General features: G+C 44.4%; 1 protein-coding gene across 1 annotated transcript; it reads left to right on the top strand.

The window, feature by feature from the left end:
* Positions 1-2785: 2785 nt before the first annotated feature.
* Positions 2786-10914, top strand: LOC136709100 (C-C chemokine receptor type 5-like). The gene is made up of 2 exons (XM_066684112.1): positions 2786-2873; positions 9950-10914. The coding sequence occupies exons 1-2, from the start codon at positions 2837-2839 to the stop codon at positions 10912-10914; spliced, it is 1002 nt and encodes a 333-aa protein (XP_066540209.1). The 5' UTR covers positions 2786-2836.
* Positions 10915-22665: the final 11751 nt, after the last annotated feature.

Genomic DNA, 22665 nt, shown 5'->3' with positions numbered 1-22665 from the left:
ATGCACCAGCAGCGGAGGTGGGACAATTGAATCCTCAATTATGATTGGCTGTAATGAACAGTAGAGCATCCTGCGCCAATGAGAATGCTTAGTTGTAGTAACCACAAACTCAGGGCTTGGTTGTGACTCGAGGTGCGGCTCACCGCTCAGGAAAAAAAAATAATTTTATTATAAATATTAATAATAATTGTTTTAACCACACACACACACATATATATATATATATAGTGGCTTGGTTGGACAGAGATTTAATAATATATAATAAATCACCTTTCTCAGTATGAGGACTTAAATTTGAACAAGCGTTACCCACCACATTGTTTGTAGCATAATGTTCTGGCTACCAACAGAACACTGTCAAAAAATACATATCATTGACTTCTGACTTTTTAATGTTAAATAATAATAACAAATCCTTTCAAAAATGACTAAAAATGAATAATATATATTAGACATCAAAAGATAATTTAATATATTGATGTACACAGATTGACTACATCTATTGTTTCTTGCTCACTTTTAAGCTCTGCTTTTAGATAGAACTTATGTTATTTACTGTTGTGCTTGTATTGGCTTCTTCGTCCTCTACATAAAAAAATAAAAGGGTAATTATAATCATGTTCTTTCTCCATGCTGTATCGAAAATGTATCGTATCGTTGGGCAAGAACAGCAATATGTATTGTATTGTGGAATTTGTGTATCGCCAACATTTACACACGTATTATATTTCACTCTGATTTGACTCTATGGCAAATAAATTATGAATAATTACTCCATCATGACTCTGACTGTTTATCTCTCTCTCTGATGCTATATTCTGCCACAGCGACAGCCCCCGCTGATGACGTATCATTGATTTCCATCTAAACATTTAGAAACGCAGGCTGGTTCACTGGAAAGAACCAAGGTTCCAAGAATCAGGATTGGAACTGGTTCAAGTTCCTAACAGAAAGTCACCCAGAGGGGAGTTCGAACCCATAACCACAGGACCCTGGAGGTCCCAGAGGCACTCCATGCAGCACCACTGTGCCACCCTCCTGTAGACAACTTTAAAATATAAACTACATTCACTTTCCAACAGGCAGAGGTGGGTATCTGGATTTCTTATATATTAACTATTTTATAACCAAAAAAAAACAAACAGAAGCTTGGAGTCAGGACAACTGTATACATTAAACATATTTTTATTGTTTGCATACAAATTATTTGCAATAAAATATAATTGAAATGTGCGTTACTGTCTGTGTCCACCCCAGAGACAGCAAACTTCCTTTATCCTTTTTTGTATTAGCCAGCTTCATCACAAAATATTTCTTACTGCCAAATGCACAGTTTACAGCATGTAGACACTCATCTCAGGTTTTCAAAAACGTATACAGTATAATCCCTGCATGTCTCAAACTTCATCCATCCATCCATCCATTATCTGTAACCGCTTATCCAATTTAGGGTCGCGGGGGGTCCAGAACCTACCTGGAATCATCGGGCGCAAGGCGGGAACACACCCTGGAGGGGACGCCAGTCCTTCACAGGGCAACACAGACACACACAGATTCACTCACACACTCACATCTACGGACACTTTCGAGTCGCCAATCCACCTACCAACGTGTGTTTTTGGACTGTGGGAGGAAACCGGAGCACCCGGAGGAAACCCACGCGGACACAGGGAGAACACACCAACTCCTCACAGACAGTCACCCGGAGGAAACCCACACGGACACGGGGAGAACACACCAACTCCTCACAGACAGTCACCCGGAGCAGGAATCGAACCCACAACCTCCAGGCCCCTGGAGCTGTGTGACTGCGACACTACCTGCTGCGCCACCATTTTTGCAGAGGTTTGTTTGTTTGTTTGTTTTTTCTTAAGTTCAATAAAAAGCCCGCCTCAGGAAACTGTAGCTCTGTTATTTGATATCTTGATACATACCACCTTCGCAGAGTGCTGCCTCAGTGTTTTGAATATCAGCACTTGGACAAAATCAACATGAATGTCTCCACAGTGAGCTACAACCACATCACTGGTAGGAAATGTGACCTTTTTTGTTTAGCATCTTTAAAACTACATTGCTGTTATTAACTGTAATGCAGTCACTATGTACAGTGCAGAGTGCCCACAGTTGGTATGGTATAACAAACTGCAACTATGGTCCTGCATTTTCAGCCTGGGAATTAGTTCTTAATGTTCTTAACTAACAGCCTTTCTGTGCTGTGCTGATGTTTATTTAAACAATAATACAAGGTCGTATATAGGTTTAATACTATAGAATTAGGTGTTGGCACACCCACAGTTTTATGATGAAGAGTTATGCAAGAGGAAATAATTACATTCCTTCACAATTTTCCACCTAAATGTGGTCCCAAACTGGTTTTTGCAGGATTTTGGAAGCTGGGTGCGATCCAGCGACCCTCCCCGCATACTAACCACTTCCCCCACACCCATCCCTCCCTGTCTATCTGTTTTAACCAGAGCATTGCCAGAGCCACAGATAAGCTCAGAACAGGTGCTTAATCCATGTGTAAAGTGAGGGAAGATCACAGTAATGTATGACACATGTATAAATGATGGAGAATTCTGTCAGTTTCTCTATAAAGTGAGCATTCTGAGCATGGGTTTTACTGCTGAGAAACATAGGGGAGGAAAACACGCCTCGCACAGAGCACTGCCAAAGAAAAATCACAAGGCAACACTTGCAGTTTTACTTTTATTTTCAAAATCAGTAAGCAGAGATCTTTAGGATCCTTGGCTCCACTCCCATATATAACAGCAGAGCAAACTTTCGCAGAGTGCTGCCACAGTGTTTTGAATATTAGCACTTGGACAAAAGCAACATGAATGTCTTCACAGTGAGCTACAACCACATCACTGGTAGGAAATGTGACCTATTAATTGTTTAGCATTTTTAAAACTACATTGCTGTTATTAATTGTAATGCAGTCACTATGTACAGTGCAGAGTGCCCACAGTTGGTATGGTATAACAAACTGCAACTATGGTCCTGCATTTTCAGCCTGGGAATTAGTTCTTAATGTTCTTAACTAACAGCCTTTCTGTCAGTTTTATGATGAAGAGTTATGCAAGAGGAAATAATTACATTCCTTCACAATTTTCCACCTAAATGTGGTCCTTAACTGGTTTTTGCAGGATTTTGGAAGCTGGGTGCGATCCAGCAACCCTCCGCGCACACCCACCCCTCCGTGTCTATGTTTTAACCAGAGCATTGCCAGAGCCACGGATAAGCTCAGGACAGATTGCTTACACTTTAATATAATGTGGGGGTAGATCACAGTAATGTATGACACGCGTATAAATGATGGAGAATTCTGTCAGTTTCTCTATAAAGTGAGCATTCTGAGCATGGGTTATCCTGCTGAGAAACGTAGGGGAGGAAAACACGCCTTGCACAGAGCACTGCCAAAGAAAACTCATAAGGGAGCACTTGCAGTTTTACTTTTATTTTCAAAATCAGGAAGCAGAGATATTTAGGATCCTTGGCTCCACTCCCATATATAACAGCAGAGCAAACTTTCACAATGAGCAGGGCTCTCAAGTTTGCTTTTTTTTCTGAGCAGTGATGTTAATCATTTCTCAGCATGAGAAATATGGAGAGAGAGATTAGTCTCAAAATACTTTACAAATGCGTAAATGATAATCCACAAATAAACACAATAAATAAGTCACAAATATGTTTCACAAATATGTCCACAAAGGAATACACCCCAATCTGTGTCTCACGGTCTGCAGTTTGTAAAAATACATTTATAATTCATTCATTCAAATTACATTCATAATTCATGGTTTTTATAGATATATCACAATTTTATGCAAAAATAAATACCTTTGTTTAAATTTACATTGCATATATTTGTAAAGGCGAAGTCTCGAATTTAAAATGTATTTGTAAATTGTTGAGTCTGCGTTTGTGGAGCAAGTCACTTGCTTGTTTTCCGTGACGTGCATTTGTTCATTTCCTCTGCATTTGTTTTTGAATTTTGAGACTTTCCATTCGCATTTCACCTGATCCAAATACAAATGCAGCCTGATCCACAAATGTGGCCAGCAGGCGAACAAGCCACCGCTAGTCTTAGGCTCGCTTGTAATAGCAGAAAAATTTTGTTGTCATAAAAGAAATCAGGAGGAAGGTGAAAGCGCGACCGCTCTAAAACTTTCGGAACACTGTGAATTTGGCGACATATTAAGAGACACAATAAGGGACAGACTAGTGAAGCCATTCAGAAACAACTGTTCAGTGGAAGCTATCTAATGTTGCAAAGAGCAATGGAGATTAGAGTGAGCACGGGGTTTAAAAGAAGCTCAGCATCTCAGTAACACAAGCAAAATGCATAAAAGGGCAATGGAAAAAAACAGATTGAAACAGCAGTATGCAAATATTATTTTTTTTATTGTGGAAAGGCAACATGCAGAGATGTTCTGGTGCAAGGAGTTGCAGTGTAGGAGTTGTGGTAAACAAGGCCACACTGAGCATGTGCACAAGACAAATAAAAAACAACACAGAGAAGAGTGGAAAACAAAAATACCACAAAACAAAAGATAAAAGAAATCTCTTCCTACTGTGCATTCAAGTGAAGCGAGAGGAACTGAAAGCAGTTATTCTGCTGAGGAAGTGACATTGAAATCTCTGGTGGCAGAATCTGGGGGATTCATGTGCCTTTAAAACCCACAAATATTTTACTAAAAACATACACAGGGGAAGGTGTCGTTGTTAAGGGTGTCATTGAAATTGAAGTGCATTTACATTGTGAAAGGCAGTTATCTAGCACTCCTGGGCTGTCCATGGTTAGAGAAGATCCGGTTGGACTGGCCTGCCAAGTGAACACATACCACATACTACAGGTCATTCAGAGGTGTTAAACAGACCCTCTGAAGTGTTTAAAAACGAGCTAGGTGTGATAAAGGGAATTAAGGTGAGACTTGACATAAAGCCAGACAGTGACCTTAAATCTCACCCAGTGCCTTATGCCATAAAGCCAAATGTTGAAGCAGCTTTAAAGAACTTTAAAGAAAGTTGTGTCCTGGAACTGGTCAGCATCAGTGACTGGTCCACTCCCATAGTATCTGTTCTAAAAAGAGACAGGTCCATTTGAATTTGTGGGGGTTTCAAGGTTGTTTGAAGGTTGTCTTTAGGATTCTGGCCTTCAAGTCTGAAAAGAAAAATGTGACTTTTTTTAAGGAGTCTGTGGAATACTAGGGACACATCATTAATTCTAAATGTCTTCTAAAATCTCCATGAAAGGTAAAGGCCACTGTTGATTCCCCTGCCCTAGAAAATGCTAGTCAGCTTCGGCTCTTGAATTTTTATAGAATTTCATTAAAAACCTGACAGTGTTGAAACCATTGCATGATTTACTTTGTTAGGGAAGGCATTGGAATTGGAAAGAACATTGTAAACAGGCATTCATTAAAGCAAAAGAACCATTGCTAAATTGCTTCACTCACTTTAAATAAGGCAGAGACTATCTATGCCGTATTAGTACTGATATTAGTACTTGTTTTGGGAAGAGTTTCATGCCGCTGACTGATCACCGTCCAATAACGACCATTTTTGGGCCTCACAGTGGTATACCTTCACTGCCCAATAGACAGGATGCAGAAATGGGCTTTGATGTTTTCAGCCCACACTTATGACATCACAACCCATCATGGCTGAAACGTGCCTATGCTACTAAAACACCACACCAGCTAAAATGTACAGTTAACTACGTTAAACTTCATATGCGCCCCCTAGCCTCTAAGACGGCTTGGAAAAGCGCATGCTGAAACAAAGCATTCAAGTAGAAGATTATTTTACTTTTTTTTCTAAGTGGAAAAAATGTGTTCAGAAAAGTGTTGCAATGAACTGATACACCACGTTTATATAATCCAGCTAACATATGATAACAGTGAACGTTTGCTTGTCTATGAACTTATAAGACCTGCGACAAATCAGTCAATTTGCATCGCTGGGCATTTCATTAAGGGTCAGACAACTACCCAACTACTCACCATATGCTATGACAAAACATACAAGCATGTCTAAACACACGACTTACAGCTCAGAGTAGCAACATATAAGGTGTTAGTTTAGCTAAAGCTAAAGCTAGATGTCGAATGAACTCAAGGATATGAAACTATTAGCTAGTATAAGGTGCAATAAGAACTGCACCACAATGCTGATGGTCTTTCAAGGTTACCCTTGCCAATGGCATGTTCTGAGATTAGTCAACTGGACCTTTTCTATTTCAGACAAGTGGAGGAATCCTCAGTAATTGCTGTGCATGGAAGTGATTGAAGCAATCACTATTCGACATGATGTTAAAGATGTGCCATAGCTACAGCCGTTCTTGTTCTAGAACTTTCGGTCCAGTCAGGTTGCCTGCTGTGGGGGAAGATGTGTTGTCATTCCACCACTCTTGAGGAAAATGGTTTTACAACAGCAGTCACTTCGGAATGGTGAGGATGAAGGAGATTGCGAGAAGCTATTTTTGGTGTTCTGACTTAAACGGGGACCAGTGTCATACACAGTTCAGAAATTGTCAGAAGTTGTCTGGAGAAGACATGCTGATCACCTGTTCCAGGATCCATTCCTCAGAAAACGCCACCCATCACTGAACCAGAGATGCCTGTACCCTCAACAATCCATGTGGATCTCTCAAGTAACTAAAGGAAAAACTCCAAGAGCGACTGTTCCTGTGACTGCCCCAGGGCATTATAGTCCCCATGGTTAAATCAGGACAAGAGCAGTCAACCCTGTAGGTAGTTAAAAAATAAATAAATATTGACATTTTGTTACAGGTGCGGCACAGTGGTGTGTCACAGTCACACAGCTCCAGGGACCTCTGGAGTCCCGCTCCGGGTGACTGTCTGTGAGGAGTGTGGTGTGTTCTCCCTGTGTCTGCATGGGTTTCCTCCGGGTGACTGTCTGTGAGGAGTGTGGTGTGTTCTCTCTGTGTCTGTGTGGGTTTCCTCCGTGTGACTGTCTGTGAGGAGTGTGGTGTGTTCTCTCTGTGTCTGTGTGGGTTTTCTCCGGGTGACTGTCTGTGAGTTTGTAGGTGGATTGGTGACTCAAAAGTGTCCGTAGGTGTGAGTGTATGACTAAATGTGTGTGTGAGTGTGTGTGTGTCGCCCTGTGAAGGACTGGTGCCCCATCCAGGGTGTGTTCCTGCCTTGTGCCTAGTGATTCCTGGGAAGGCTCTGGACCCACCGTGACCCTGAACTGGAAAAGCGGTTACAGACCATGAATTTGTTACATTTACAAATGATCTGTTAGTTGGGCCATTTACTGACATTTATACACATGCATATACCTAATAAAAGCAGACTAAAGCAAAAGAAAGGACTTTTCATGTAAGGGGGGAAGGAAGGTACTTTGTAAGGCATTGACACTTTAACACTTAACTTTAATAGGGCACTGATTTATAGGATATATAGTCCTTTATCTATTTGTAGTTCTGAACGGAGAAGTAAGAGAAGTAAAGCACCTGGCTCCTGTTAAATTGATTCCCCATGTAAGTCTCATTATGTAATATATTTCAGTTCTACCAGCCTACTAACGATATAACAGAACAGGTGTCAGGTCCTGCAGGTAAATGAAATCCACCTCTCCATAGAGCTTGTCAGCAGAGGGAAGTATGAAGTGCTCTAAAGTGTCCTGGCAGATGGCTGCGCTGACTTTGGACTTGATATAACACAGTGGACCAACACCAGCAGAGTACATGGCTCTCCCCAAACCATCACTGACTGAGGAAACTTCACACTAGATTCAAGCAGCTTGGACTCTGCCTCTCTACTCTTCCTCCAGACTCTGGACCTTGATTTCCAAATGAAATGCAACATTTACTTTCATCTGAAAACAAGACTTTGGACACTGAGTCAGTCCTTTTTCTCCTTGGCCCAGGAAAGACACTTCTAGCCTTGTCTCTGGGTCATGAGTGGCTTGACACAAGGAATGCGACAGTTGTGGCCGATGTCCTGGATGCGTCTGTGTGTGGTGGCTCCTGAAGCACTGACTCCAGCAGCAGTCCACTTCTTGTGAATCTCCCCCACATTTTTGAATGGCCTTTTCTTGAGATTCCCTTCTTGAAATTCAACTTTCCATTAATGTGGTTGGATACAGCAGGAGTCAATCAGTCAATCAGTCTTCCCCATGATTGTGGAGCCTATGATGATATTCTTATTTTTTGAGAGGCACCTGTGTGTGTGTGTGTGTGTGTGTGTGTGTGTGTGTGACAGTTCTCAGGTGTGAGTGAGTGTGTGTGTATATATATATATATATATAAAAGGCTCAGCATGTTATGAATATTTCATATCAGATTAAATGAAGCAGCTATGTTCACATATGATGGCACTAAACAGTGGTATGTGTTAACGTGGGGAGTCAAACTTATTTTGAACCCAAAAGCCTTTTTTTAGGAGCTGACAAGTTTTTATTTGAACCGGGTTAATGCATAAATGAAGGAATAGGACATCCTAGGGAACCAGTCATTGATGTTGAAATACTTGCCTTCCTTTTATATTTAAATTATAAAAGTATCAGATAAATATAATTAAAATATAAAAAATTAAACTTCAAATACTTATGTCAGTTATTTACCTCCATATTGCTGCCTGTAGTCCTTTCTACTGCCCAAAGTTGCCAGAAGATTGTAGGATAGGACAAAGTTAGTCTTTAATGAGGGAGAAATGCTCTACAATCTGATCTGCCACCAGTTCCCAGCCCTTAAACAATCAGAAGTTACCATAAACATTGCAAAAGACAATCACCTTTATTTCCCTTGGACTGATGAGCAGAATTTGCAAATGCTTGTCCAACATTTCTTCTGAAATTAAGCCTATTTCACTGGGGCCTTTGTCACATATTGTTGTCGTAATAGTTTCTTCTGGTAAGTCTTTAGATTAGATGTTGGAACATTTCTGTTAGAATTTGACAGCATTCAGACACAGGAGCATTAGTGAAGTCAAGTACTGATGAAGGACGGTTTGTTCCACTCCAACACATCCCAAAGATTGGTGTTTCACTGCTCCACAGTCCGGTGCTGGGGCTTGTTACACCCCTCTAACCCATGATGGAGTGTGGTGAGCTTAGGTTCATGTGCAGCTGCTCCAAAACATTCTATTTAAATGAATGCTTTCTACAGAGATTTCACAGGCTGTGTCCACACAACTGAACATCTTTGTTCATAGTGGGTCTATTTTAAAGATGACATTCTCGACTGTAATAGTAAAAAAAAAACACTTTTTATAAAACTCTGAGGATGTTTCTTCACTATTTGCTGCTCTCCAGTCAGTTTTTGCTGGAAACAGGTCTAATGTGTTAAAAAATACTAGGCGTCCTCCCTCTCTTTGCTCATGGCAGAAAAATGGCTTATAGGGAGCCTTCCAAACATTGAAAATTATGTAAAAAGATGAGGAATTGCTTTATTTCTGCTCCGTAGGTGGGTAATATTGCCTTTTGCTATTTTGGTAGTGCGCCTACTGCATGAAAATAAACACAGAGCGAGTGTGCTACAAAACTAAACGGCTCATGTTACAAATGACTTTCTGTGGTGATTCAAACAGCGAATAAAACCTTGCAGACAATTTACACTTCAGCCACCAACAAGATACAGTCACTTCTTACTCAACCACGCTACCTTAAAAGTTGCTGAGCTTCTTAATGTAAATAAATTAGAGAACTGAAGAGTTCGGTGAGTTCAATGTTTATGTACATAGGTCAGGGGATCTCCAAAGTTTTGGACATGGGTTATGCTGCAAGTAGAGAACTGAAGAAGGGCTGAATGTTCATTTATTTAAATTACCTTCCTTTTAAATGTGGTCTTTTAGTAAAATTGACTTGTTTACAAAGAGTTTCATTGTTGGTGAATGCAACTTGTTCAATGAATGTTATGTTCCACTAATATCAGTTAATATCAGTCGGTTTCTTTTTTTTTGTTTGTTTTTTAAAACAGACAAACCTTATGGGGATTACTACAATTATAATGAAGACAGTTCCGCACCCTGCAACAACGGCACTGTACGGGACTTCGCCCAAGTTTTCCTCCCCACTCTCTACAGCATGGTCTTCATAGTGGGCTTCATTGGCAACGGCCTGGTGGCGTATGTCCTCATCAAATACCGCGAGAGATCAAACATGATGGACGTGTGCCTCTTGAACCTGGTGATGTCTGACCTGCTGTTCCTCTTCTCTCTGCCCTTCTGGGCCCACTACGCCGCCATGAACCAGTGGATCTTTGGGAACTTCATGTGCAAGGCTGTGACGTCCTTCTACATGCTGGGCTTCTACGGCAGGATCTTCTTCATGATCCTGATGATGGTGGATTATTATGTTGTCATTGTCCATGCACACGCCTCTCTATTTTCCCAGCACCACTCAGCCAAATCGGGAATGGCTGTGGCCGCTTTTATGTGGCTACTCAGTCTGATGGCTTCCCTGCCGATCATGATATTCTCAGAGGAGAAGAAGGAGTCGAACGGATCCACATGCAAACCAGAATATCCCCCGGACACCTATTGGAGACAGTTTGGCTACATAGAGCTGAACATCCTCAGCTTGATCCTCCCACTCCTCATCATGGTGTTCTACTACTCTCAGATCATCTACACCTTGAAGTCTCAGAAGAAGCACAAAGCCATCAGGCTCATCCTGGTCTTGATTATAGTTTTCTTTGTCTTCTGGACGCCCTACAACGTGGTCACATTCCTGTACCTCCTTCATCACACAGGGCACTTACAAAGTTGTGAATGGCAGCAGAACCTTGGCCTGTCCATGCAGTGGGTGGAGACCATCGCCTTCAGTCACTGCTGCCTCAACCCCATCATCTACACCTTCGTAAGCAAGAGGTTCAGGACACTATTCGTTAAGGCCCTGAAAGAGTTGTTTCCAGGTTGCTTCAAACATGCTGAGCAAAACTGAGCTGTCAGAGAGGAGAAGCTCAGTGTATTCGCGCTCCTCAGAAATAACCAACACTGATTGTGTAGCCACAGCATATTAATATGGTTTAATCAGAAAAAGCTCAGCATATTCTAGCATGCTTCTGCTTCGGCTGATTTCAGGTTTGAGAGTGGGAAATCACATATTAATACTGGGTTATATTTCCAGTTGGCGACAGGATTTTTATTTACATAACTCCAGACCAAACACTTAAAAAAGATGGTTCTTCAAGGGTTTATTTAGTAAAGAAATGTCTCTGTGAAATAAGGTTCGTCAGACTGATGGAGTATGTGCTGTTTATAGTTTATATTAGCTTTTGGAAAATGGTTCTTGAAACATAGTAAAGGTAGAACTATCCTTGGTGCTATATGCAGCACGGTGGTGCAGCAGGTAGTGCCACAGTCACACCGCTTAAGGGTTCAAGGTTGTGGGTTCAAGACCTGCTCCGAGTGACTGTGAGGAGTTTGGTGTGTTCTCCGTGGGTTTCCTCCGGGCGCTCTGGTTCCCTCCTACGCTCCAAGACCACACGTTGATAGGTGGATTGGCAACTCAAAAGCACCCCTAGGTGTGAGTGAATGTGTGAGTGTGTGTCACCCAGTGAAGGACGGGCACCCCAAAGAACAGATTATGTTCCTGCCTTGCGTTCAGTGATTCCGGGTAGGCTTCGGACCCACCGCAACCCTGAACTGGAAAAGCGGTTACAGACAATGAATGAATGAATATATATAACTTTTCAAAATATTTCTTTATAAATGAACATATGACTGACAAAAACATTTCACCATGCTATAAAACTCACACATTTAAATTATACTGCATGGTCTTTACTAAATAACATAAAAAAACATACTTTTTAAAGAGTCCATTATCACAAGATGTTTTATCTTTTATTTAGTAAATTATACAATGAATTGTTGTTTTTAAGGCCAATTTAAAAAGAGGTTTCCAGTGTTCCGTATAGAAACAAGAAAAATTTGCTTTATAAATGAGAAAATGAAGAGATAATCATTAACGGTTATTGGATCTTCAGACTGATGGAGAATGTGTTTGTCTTTAATTAATACCCATTGAAGAACCCCCTGTTTGAGTGTTGGCTTATTGTTTGACTAATTAATATATGGCTTTCATTTAGTACAATTTACCATTAATGGTTTTCTGTATGTTATATGTTGTATGTTGTTATATGTAGCACTTTTTTTTTAAATGTTTCTCGGCAGCAACAATGCAAACCATTCTTTGGTGCTGTATATAACCGTTTTCAAAAAGGAGGTACATTGATTCATTTACAGTAGATTCTGATTTTTAAACTCTTCACAGTTTTAAATAGAGCTATTGCCTTTAGTAAGGAACTCTTGAAGGACCCTCTTTGCTAGGAGCATGTAATAAGAGTCAGCAATGGAAATCTGGACTCACCCGCAAGTGTTCAGCTCTGAAGGGTTGAGTCTGTAGTTTCTGCATATGTTTTCACTTAGTTTCCTTCTGTATGGACTTCATACAGGAGAAAAGAGCAGCATGAATGAATATATGATTATAGCCTACTTATTTTGCAGTAGAAAAAAATATTTGTTACGTATGTGTATATATTTTTAAAAATAAATAAATCTTTGGGCAAAAATGTGTACATTGCATTTTTCCTACTGACTTGCAAAGCACACATATATCTTTTTTTTAAATAAACATTTTCTTGTAGAAATGTTTGTGCTGTAGTTTCTAAAGCCTTATGCAGTTTATTACAGAACTGTGTACGTCTTTACACTTTGAAAGACTGCATTTATTGTTGATTTACTTGAGCATTAGTTCCACAAGCATCTAGGAATCTCTCTGTTCTGATGCCAACACTCTCTCACTAAGAGGAATGGTTAGCATTTGTGGACGTGACTTAATGGTCTGGAAAAGTACTCCTTCCAAAAAAAAGGGAAGTGAGGCTTAAAATAACACAGCTTCCTCCTTGAACGATTTCAACAACAAACAACAGTAATTGGAATCCACCGTCGTATACTCCACAAGTGCCACTACATGACAGCAGCGTCCTAACTAAGGTTTTATTAGTTAAAATTCATGTTAAATGTTTTAATATATGATATTACAGTACCACTTTAGAATAAGACTACACTTATAAAGGTTTATAAATGCTTTACAATTTGTTTATTAATGGTTAATAATTAGATTGTAAATGCATTAAAATCATTAACAATCAGTTGTAGCTAGAGCTGGATGATACGGCCAAAGTTTATATCACAATATATTTCTTACTTTCAGTCAATACGATATCATTCCAATATCGATATAAACAATAAAAAAGCCACAGAAAAACTGCCAAAAACTGAAAGCAACATGACATCACCATCAAATAAACCCTCTTGGCTTTGTGAATATTTATAATTTTAAAAACTTTAAATTGATTCGAATGAACTGACGACAGAGCCCTGTACAGACCGTCAGTGACAGATGCTGCAAATAATGTATATTGAAATATTGAAAATGTGTTTACAAATCATATTTTTGTTTTGAAACATTTTATATTGTGATATGTATTTATATTGAATTATTGTCCAGTAACACACAACACACAACAGTGAAATGCTGTTTGCCAAATAGTGAACCCCAGAGGCGATTGCTCTAAGACTGCAAGGGAAGCTCAGCTTCCCCTAAAATGTCAAAAAATAAGTGATCAAATATATACTGTTGTGTGTACATGTCATTGAATAAATATGCACTACAACGTGCTCAACTTTTGTTCAGAATCTGCTTCTTATCACTGGTAAAGACACGGCTTTCCTCTCAATCATTCCCACAGCTTCACGGTGCTTTAAACAGTGAGGACGCTGAGCGTCCACAGAGTTCAATAGCGAAGCAGCAAAGTGCAGCGAAACGAGACGAGTCATTGGATAAATGCTGGGCTTTGTCCCGCCCATCGGATGTTCAGCATGTCTGGGGGTCTATGGGGCAGTGGGCTGGCCTCGGCTGGCCCGGACACTCAGCTTCTGCATGATGATTGGATGATCTGTCTGAGGCTGAATCCCTTTTTGATTGATAGCGAAATGAGCGAATCAGCGATCCTTTGGTGTAAAGATCCATGGGAGCATTACATTTTCATTCTGTTCTGCGTTGAACCAGACTTTCTTAATCCTCTTAGCGGCATTTTCTTTGTTAAAAACGACTAGCGACAAATCGAGCTTCTATTTCTGGTGGGTTTTTTGTAGCTGCTTGTGTTTGGAGACTGACTTCTATCACTCTTTCTGACTTCTATCGCAGTTTCTGTCCAGCGGGTGCTGCTGAGCCCCTCCACCGTCACAAAGCACTCACAGGCGGACACACTTCACATGGGCCAAGGCCGTTTAAGCAGCCTAGCTCTGCTGGCCATTGAGAGGACACTAGTCAAGTCCCTGGAAAAGTACGGTACGGTACCTGTTGGTACGACAGGGTCACAGATCATTTTCTTGAAAAGGAACGAAGGGTAGAATTTACGTATAAATAAACCGACACATTTTATGATGTAGGCCGAAATTGAGCTTCCCCTCCTTGAAAGAAGAGCATCTGTGGTGAACCCACATCCGCCTGCAGTTAAACCTCAGATCTCTGGATACTGGCCTCACTTTGTTCCCTTAAGCTCCAGCACATATCTGTTAATATTTTTAACAGTTTACTCACCAAGTTTAATGAAATAAGGACTGATAGACATTGATGATAATGTGATGTGGCCCTTAACATGTGAACGGGCTAAATTCATATTCTAAAGTCTCAGCTTAGTCTTTACCTCGACATTTTCAGTAAGTTCTGACACTTTCAGTATCAGACAAAAAAGAGGTCACTGTTTCCCTAATTATCTCTGTGCTACAAAAGATTATTAATGACTTATGGTGTTTACAACCTAATTAATATCAATGTAATAAACAGAAACATAACCCATTTATAGCCTTATTTTAAAGTGATACCGATATTAATCTATATTTATTGATCTTATTTCAGATAACAGCTATGATGTTTTTCACTAGTAAGAATTTATATGTACATATCCATTAAGCAATTCTGACTAGTCATGTTGATTCAAACTGTGCACTCTCCACTGAACTTTACAATAATTTTGAATGTTTTAGATTGATTCAGCATGCTGATTTTCCCAAACATGCTCATGGACATACACTTGACTTGCTTTATACTCATGGTCTATCTGGACTCGAGGGCCCTCAAATCTAAAGAACTGGCTCGCAACCTTGGTGTATTAATGGACTCAGATCTCAGTTTTAGTATCATATTAAAGCGGTTACTAGATCAGCATTTTACCATCTTAAGAACATCAGTAAAAGATTTTCTGACTAAACCAGACCTGGAGAAACTTATCCATGCTTTTATTTCTAACAGGTCTGATTACTGTAATGGTCTCTGAGCTGGACTTCCACAAAAGACCATTAAACAGCTTCAGTTGATTCAAAATGCAGCTGCCAGAGTTCTCACTCGGAGCAAAAGAAGAGATGACATCACCCACCCACCCCCATCCTCAAATCCTTACACTGGATACCAGTCTGTTACAGAATAGACTTTAAGATGTTATTATTGGTCTATAAATGTCTAAATGGGGTAGGACCAGTGTATTTATCAGATCTGCTACAGAGATATGAGCCAAGCAGAGCTCTCAGATCTTTAGGAACTAGAGTTAGTCATGCCTCAGGTCAAAACTAAACACGGAGAGGCAGCGTTCAGCTCCGGCGCCGCTTTTAAATGGAACCAGCTGTCTGAGAACATGAGAAGAGCCCCAAGGTTAGACACTTTTAAATCAAGACTTAAAACATTTCTGTTTGAACAGCTACAGCTCGGTTTAAAATTTTAATCATTTTGCTCTTTTTATGTAATTGTTTTATTGGACATTTATGATTTTATTCTGGCTTTTAATTTAATTTTTTTTTTCTGTAAAGCACTTTGATTTGCTTCTGTATGAAAGGACTTATTCATACGCTACAATAGCACTGTCCCTGCCATTTGTACTTCACCATGGTTCACCCCAGAGCTCAGAATCTTGAAAGTTAAAGTTAGATGTTTAGAGTGACTTTACAAGAAAACTGGTCTTGTAATTAATTTACTCCTTTTTACTGAACAGGTTTCCATGTACAAAGCTGCATTAAATACTGTCCGTTCCTCTTACTACTCAAATCTTATAAACTCTGTGTCACGCCTTCGTCATGTCAGTTTGTTGTCCCCGCCATGTGCTTTATTTGCACATGGCTCTGTTTTGTTTATGTTCGAGTCTCCGCCTTTGTTCCGCCTCCTCGTCCGTGTCATGTGTTACCCGTCCTCGTTATCTGTCCAGGTGTGTCTCGTTTGTGTCTGTATTTAAGCCCTCTTGTCTCACGTCCTGTTTGTCGTTCATTTCTCTTTTCACTTCACTTCTCGCTGTACTGTTAGTTTCATAGTCAAGTCGTGTTACTACTATGTTCCGTGTCCTGTCGTGGTGTCTCTTTCCCTCTCCTAGTCTAGTCGTTACGTTTCCCAGTCATGTCGTGTTGTTTCCTTCCTTCCCTGTCTCAAGTTGTTTATAATCCCCGTCTTTTTGTTTTCGTTATAGCTTGTCTTTGTTTTGTTATCTTTTGTTAAAAATAAACTCTCCGTGATTTAGCAAGTGCGTCCGCCTCTGTCAGTCCGCCCCGTGAACCGTGACAGAATGAACGACCCCAAGGACGCAGCTAGCTCGGACCACTTCGTCAGGAGGGGTGCTCTTCGCCGGACTCCTTTTCGAACAAGCCCCAGAGATCCGGTGGAGGAGGCGTTAAGAGCAGCCTCAGACTGGAATCAATTGCATCAGCTCTGGCCCGGCGCGGTTCCTTTCCCTCCTACAGAGAACTCGATTCGAGACTCAACGGATTATTCCAGCGAGAAGCTAAAAGAAGTCCAGGCGAATATAATCCAGTCTCTAATCGAGTCAAGGACTTCAAAAGAGTCGACTCCTGAATCGAGTGATTGCGCCAGCGCGAGTCGAAGGAATCGCCGAAAGAAACGTGCTGGAGTCACCCCCTCGATGTTGGATTACCCCCTCAGATCCGGGGAAATTTTTGGGGGGGGTTAAGGGTAGGGGCTGTTAGACTCCAGCCTCAGGACGAGAAAGAGGAGGCTAACAGGGACACATCTCTGGGGGATCCATGGTCAATGACATCCCTCATGAGTGTGCCCGTCAAACCCCCTAAACCCTCTACAGCTCCAGCGCGAGCCCGGCGAGCAGCACAAACCCCTGTCCTCGTAAAAGCGGCGTCTCCAGCCGCTTCTGTCTTCGTGAGCGCGGCGCCTCCGGCCGCGCCTGTCTTCGTGAACGCGGCGCCTCCTGCCGCGCCGGTCTCCGTAAGCGCGGCGCCTCCAGCCGCTACAGACTCCGTAAACGCGGCGCCTCCTGCCGCGCCTGTCTTCATTAACGCGGCGCCTCCAGCCGCGCCTGTCTTCGTGAGCGCGGCACCTTCAGCCGCGCCTGTCTTCGTGAGCGCGGCGCCTCCAGCCGCGCCTGTCTTCGTGAGCGCGGCGCCTACGGCCGCGCCTGTCTTCATTAACGCGGCGCCTCCAGCCGCGCCTGTCCTCGAGAGCGCGGCGCCTTCAGCCGCGCCTGTCTTTGTGAACGCGGCGCCTACAGCCGCGCCTGTCTTCATGAGAGCGACGCCCGCCTCTCAAGTCTCCGTGGACGACGGCACAGATTCCTCTGCCTCCGTGGACGTCGTCGCACGTTCCCCAGTCTTCGTGGACGACGTCGCAGATTCCTCTGCCTCCGTGGACGTCGTCACACTGTCTCCTGCCTCCTTGGACGTCGTCGCAGGTTCCCCAGCCTCCGTGGAAGACGGCGCAGGTTCCCCTGCCTCCGTGGACGTCACGGCAGGGCCTCCTGTCCCCGTGAGGGCGGCACCCGCCGCTCCAGTCCCCGTGATGGCGGCACCCGCCGCTCTAGTCTCCGCGATGGCGGCACCCGCCGCTCCTGTCCCCCTGATGGCGGCACCCGCCGTTCCTGTCCCCCTGATGGCGGCACCCGCCGTTCCTGTCCCCCTGATGGCGGCACCCGCCGCTCCTGTCCCCCTGATGGCGGCACCCGCCGCTCCTGTCCCCCTGATGGCGGCACCCGCCGCTCCTGTCCCCCTGATGGCGGCACCCGCCGCTCCTGTCCCCCTGATGGCGGCACCCGCCGCTCCTGTCCCCGTGACTGTGGCTACGGCCGCTCCTGTCCCCGTGACTGTGGCTACGGCCGCTCCTGTCCCCGTGACTGTGGCTACGGCCGCTCCGGCCCCCGTGACTGTGGCTACGGCCGCTCCGGCCCCCGTGACTGTGGCTACGGCCGCTCCGGCCCCCGTGACTGTGGCTACGGCCGCTCCGGCCCCCGTGACTGTGGCTACGGCCGCTCCGGCCCCCGTGACTGTGGCTAAGGCCGCTCCGGCCCCCGTGACTGTGGCTAAGGCCGCTCCGGCCCCCGTGACTGTGGCTAAGGCCGCTCCGGCCCCCGTGACTGTGGCTAAGGCCGCTCCGGCCCCCGTGACTGTGGCCCCGGCCGCTCCAGGTCATGTCCGTAGGTCGGCCCGAAGAACTTCAGGGCCGATCCCTAGAGTTGTGCCCAGGCTGGCTTCTCAGACTGCCCCACAGACATTAGCCAGTCCTGGGCACCCCCCTGTTATTTTGGTTCCCTTGTCTGTCCCTGTCCTGGTTCCCATCTCTGTTCTTGTCCCTGTACCCGTGTCTGCCTTTGTGTCTGTCCCGGTCCCTGTCACTGTGTTTGTGTCTGTCCCCCTGAATGTCTTGGTCCCTGTTCCCCTACCTAGTCCAGTCCCGTTTCCTGTGAGTCCTGTCCAGTCCCCTGTCAGCCCTATCCAGTTAATGTTTCAATCCCCTGTTAGTCATGTCCAGTCTCCGTATCTGTCCAATGTCCAGTCACCCGTCTTGTCTCCAGTCCAGTCTCTGTCTCAAACCCCTGTCCCGTCTCCTGTCCAGTCCCCGTTCCAACCCTCTGTCCTGTCTCATGTCCAGTCTCCTTATCCGTCTAGTGTCATGTCACCTGTCCTGTCTTCTGTCCAGTCACATACCCCTGTCCAGTCTAATGTTCCTATCCTGTCCAGTGTCTTGTCCCCTGTCTCGTCACCAGTCTCTGCTCCCGTCCATTCCCAGCACCCAGTCCTGTCATCAGTCCCGTCTCCATTCCAGTCCCCTGTCCTGTCACCTGTCCATGTCCAGTCTTCTGTCCCCAAACGTGTCCAGTCTCCGTATCCGTCCCACGTTCAGTCCCCTGTCTTGTCTCCAGTCCAGTCTCCCGTCAATTCCCATGTGTCCACTCCTGTCCTGCCCAGTCCGTTCTCGTCTCTTGTTGCCCCCCCTTTGTCAGTCTCCTGTCATGTCCCGTGTCCCGTCTAGTATATTCGGTCCTGTCGTGTCCCCAGCTCCTGTGTCTGTTCCCGTCCTGTCCTGAGTCCTGTCACCCGTGGGTTTGTTGTCCTGTCTTGTTTTCCGAGCCCTCTCCTATGCCAGCTCCTGGGGGGTTTAGGAGTACGCGCCCGGGAGTTGCGCGTTCTTGGGGGGGGCATCTGTCACGCCTTCGTCATGTCAGTTTGTTGTCCCCGCCATGTGCTTTATTTGCACATGGCTCTGTTTTGTTTATGTTCGAGTCTCCGCCTATGGTGTTTACAACCTAATTAATATCAATGTAATAAACAGAAACATAACCCATTTATAGCCTTATTTTAAAGTGATACCGATATTAATCTATATTTATTGATCTTATTTCAGATAACAGCTATGATGTTTTTCACTAGTAAGAATTTATATGTACATATCCATTAAGCAATTCTGACTAGTCATGTTGATTCAAACTGTGCACTCTCCACTGAACTTTACAATAATTTTGAATGTTTTAGATTGATTCAGCATGCTGATTTTCCCAAACATGCTCATGGACATACACTTGACTTGCTTTATACTCATGGTCTATCTGGACTCGAGGGCCCTCAAATCTAAAGAACTGGCTCGCAACCTTGGTGTATTAATGGACTCAGATCTCAGTTTTAGTATCATATTAAAGCGGTTACTAGATCAGCATTTTACCATCTTAAGAACATCAGTAAAAGATTTTCTGACTAAACCAGACCTGGAGAAACTTATCCATGCTTTTATTTCTAACAGGTCTGATTACTGTAATGGTCTCTGAGCTGGACTTCCACAAAAGACCATTAAACAGCTTCAGTTGATTCAAAATGCAGCTGCCAGAGTTCTCACTCGGAGCAAAAGAAGAGATGACATCACCCACCCACCCCCATCCTCAAATCCTTACACTGGATACCAGTCTGTTACAGAATAGACTTTAAGATGTTATTATTGGTCTATAAATGTCTAAATGGGGTAGGACCAGTGTATTTATCAGATCTGCTACAGAGATATGAGCCAAGCAGAGCTCTCAGATCTTTAGGAACTAGAGTTAGTCATGCCTCAGGTCAAAACTAAACACGGAGAGGCAGCGTTCAGCTCCGGCGCCGCTTTTAAATGGAACCAGCTGTCTGAGAACATGAGAAGAGCCCCAAGGTTAGACACTTTTAAATCAAGACTTAAAACATTTCTGTTTGAACAGCTACAGCTCGGTTTAAAATTTTAATCATTTTGCTCTTTTTATGTAATTGTTTTATTGGACATTTATGATTTTATTCTGGCTTTTAATTTAATTTTTTTTTTCTGTAAAGCACTTTGATTTGCTTCTGTATGAAAGGACTTATTCATACGCTACAATAGCACTGTCCCTGCCATTTGTACTTCACCATGGTTCACCCCAGAGCTCAGAATCTTGAAAGTTAAAGTTAGATGTTTAGAGTGACTTTACAAGAAAACTGGTCTTGTAATTAATTTACTCCTTTTTACTGAACAGGTTTCCATGTACAAAGCTGCATTAAATACTGTCCGTTCCTCTTACTACTCAAATCTTATAAACTCTGTGTCACGCCTTCGTCATGTCAGTTTGTTGTCCCCGCCATGTGCTTTATTTGCACATGGCTCTGTTTTGTTTATGTTCGAGTCTCCGCCTTTGTTCCGCCTCCTCGTCCGTGTCATGTGTTACCCGTCCTCGTTATCTGTCCAGGTGTGTCTCGTTTGTGTCTGTATTTAAGCCCTCTTGTCTCACGTCCTGTTTGTCGTTCATTTCTCTTTTCACTTCACTTCTCGCTGTACTGTTAGTTTCATAGTCAAGTCGTGTTACTACTATGTTCCGTGTCCTGTCGTGGTGTCTCTTTCCCTCTCCTAGTCTAGTCGTTACGTTTCCCAGTCATGTCGTGTTGTTTCCTTCCTTCCCTGTCTCAAGTTGTTTATAATCCCCGTCTTTTTGTTTTCGTTATAGCTTGTCTTTGTTTTGTTATCTTTTGTTAAAAATAAACTCTCCGTGATTTAGCAAGTGCGTCCGCCTCTGTCAGTCCGCCCCGTGAACCGTGACAGAATGAACGACCCCAAGGACGCAGCTAGCTCGGACCACTTCGTCAGGAGGGGTGCTCTTCGCCGGACTCCTTTTCGAACAAGCCCCAGAGATCCGGTGGAGGAGGCGTTAAGAGCAGCCTCAGACTGGAATCAATTGCATCAGCTCTGGCCCGGCGCGGTTCCTTTCCCTCCTACAGAGAACTCGATTCGAGACTCAACGGATTATTCCAGCGAGAAGCTAAAAGAAGTCCAGGCGAATATAATCCAGTCTCTAATCGAGTCAAGGACTTCAAAAGAGTCGACTCCTGAATCGAGTGATTGCGCCAGCGCGAGTCGAAGGAATCGCCGAAAGAAACGTGCTGGAGTCACCCCCTCGATGTTGGATTACCCCCTCAGATCCGGGGAAATTTTTGGGGGGGGTTAAGGGTAGGGGCTGTTAGACTCCAGCCTCAGGACGAGAAAGAGGAGGCTAACAGGGACACATCTCTGGGGGATCCATGGTCAATGACATCCCTCATGAGTGTGCCCGTCAAACCCCCTAAACCCTCTACAGCTCCAGCGCGAGCCCGGCGAGCAGCACAAACCCCTGTCCTCGTAAAAGCGGCGTCTCCAGCCGCTTCTGTCTTCGTGAGCGCGGCGCCTCCGGCCGCGCCTGTCTTCGTGAACGCGGCGCCTCCTGCCGCGCCGGTCTCCGTAAGCGCGGCGCCTCCAGCCGCTACAGACTCCGTAAACGCGGCGCCTCCTGCCGCGCCTGTCTTCATTAACGCGGCGCCTCCAGCCGCGCCTGTCTTCGTGAGCGCGGCACCTTCAGCCGCGCCTGTCTTCGTGAGCGCGGCGCCTCCAGCCGCGCCTGTCTTCGTGAGCGCGGCGCCTACGGCCGCGCCTGTCTTCATTAACGCGGCGCCTCCAGCCGCGCCTGTCCTCGAGAGCGCGGCGCCTTCAGCCGCGCCTGTCTTTGTGAACGCGGCGCCTACAGCCGCGCCTGTCTTCATGAGAGCGACGCCCGCCTCTCAAGTCTCCGTGGACGACGGCACAGATTCCTCTGCCTCCGTGGACGTCGTCGCACGTTCCCCAGTCTTCGTGGACGACGTCGCAGATTCCTCTGCCTCCGTGGACGTCGTCACACTGTCTCCTGCCTCCTTGGACGTCGTCGCAGGTTCCCCAGCCTCCGTGGAAGACGGCGCAGGTTCCCCTGCCTCCGTGGACGTCACGGCAGGGCCTCCTGTCCCCGTGAGGGCGGCACCCGCCGCTCCAGTCCCCGTGATGGCGGCACCCGCCGCTCCAGTCTCCGCGATGGCGGCACCCGCCGCTCCTGTCCCCCTGATGGCGGCA

The sequence above is a fragment of the Hoplias malabaricus genome, chromosome 10 (assembly GCF_029633855.1).
Source record: "Hoplias malabaricus isolate fHopMal1 chromosome 10, fHopMal1.hap1, whole genome shotgun sequence".
Taxonomy (NCBI): domain Eukaryota; kingdom Metazoa; phylum Chordata; class Actinopteri; order Characiformes; family Erythrinidae; genus Hoplias; species Hoplias malabaricus.
The sequence above is the reverse complement of the archived record's forward strand: the minus strand, read 5'-3'. Positions and strand labels throughout refer to the sequence as shown.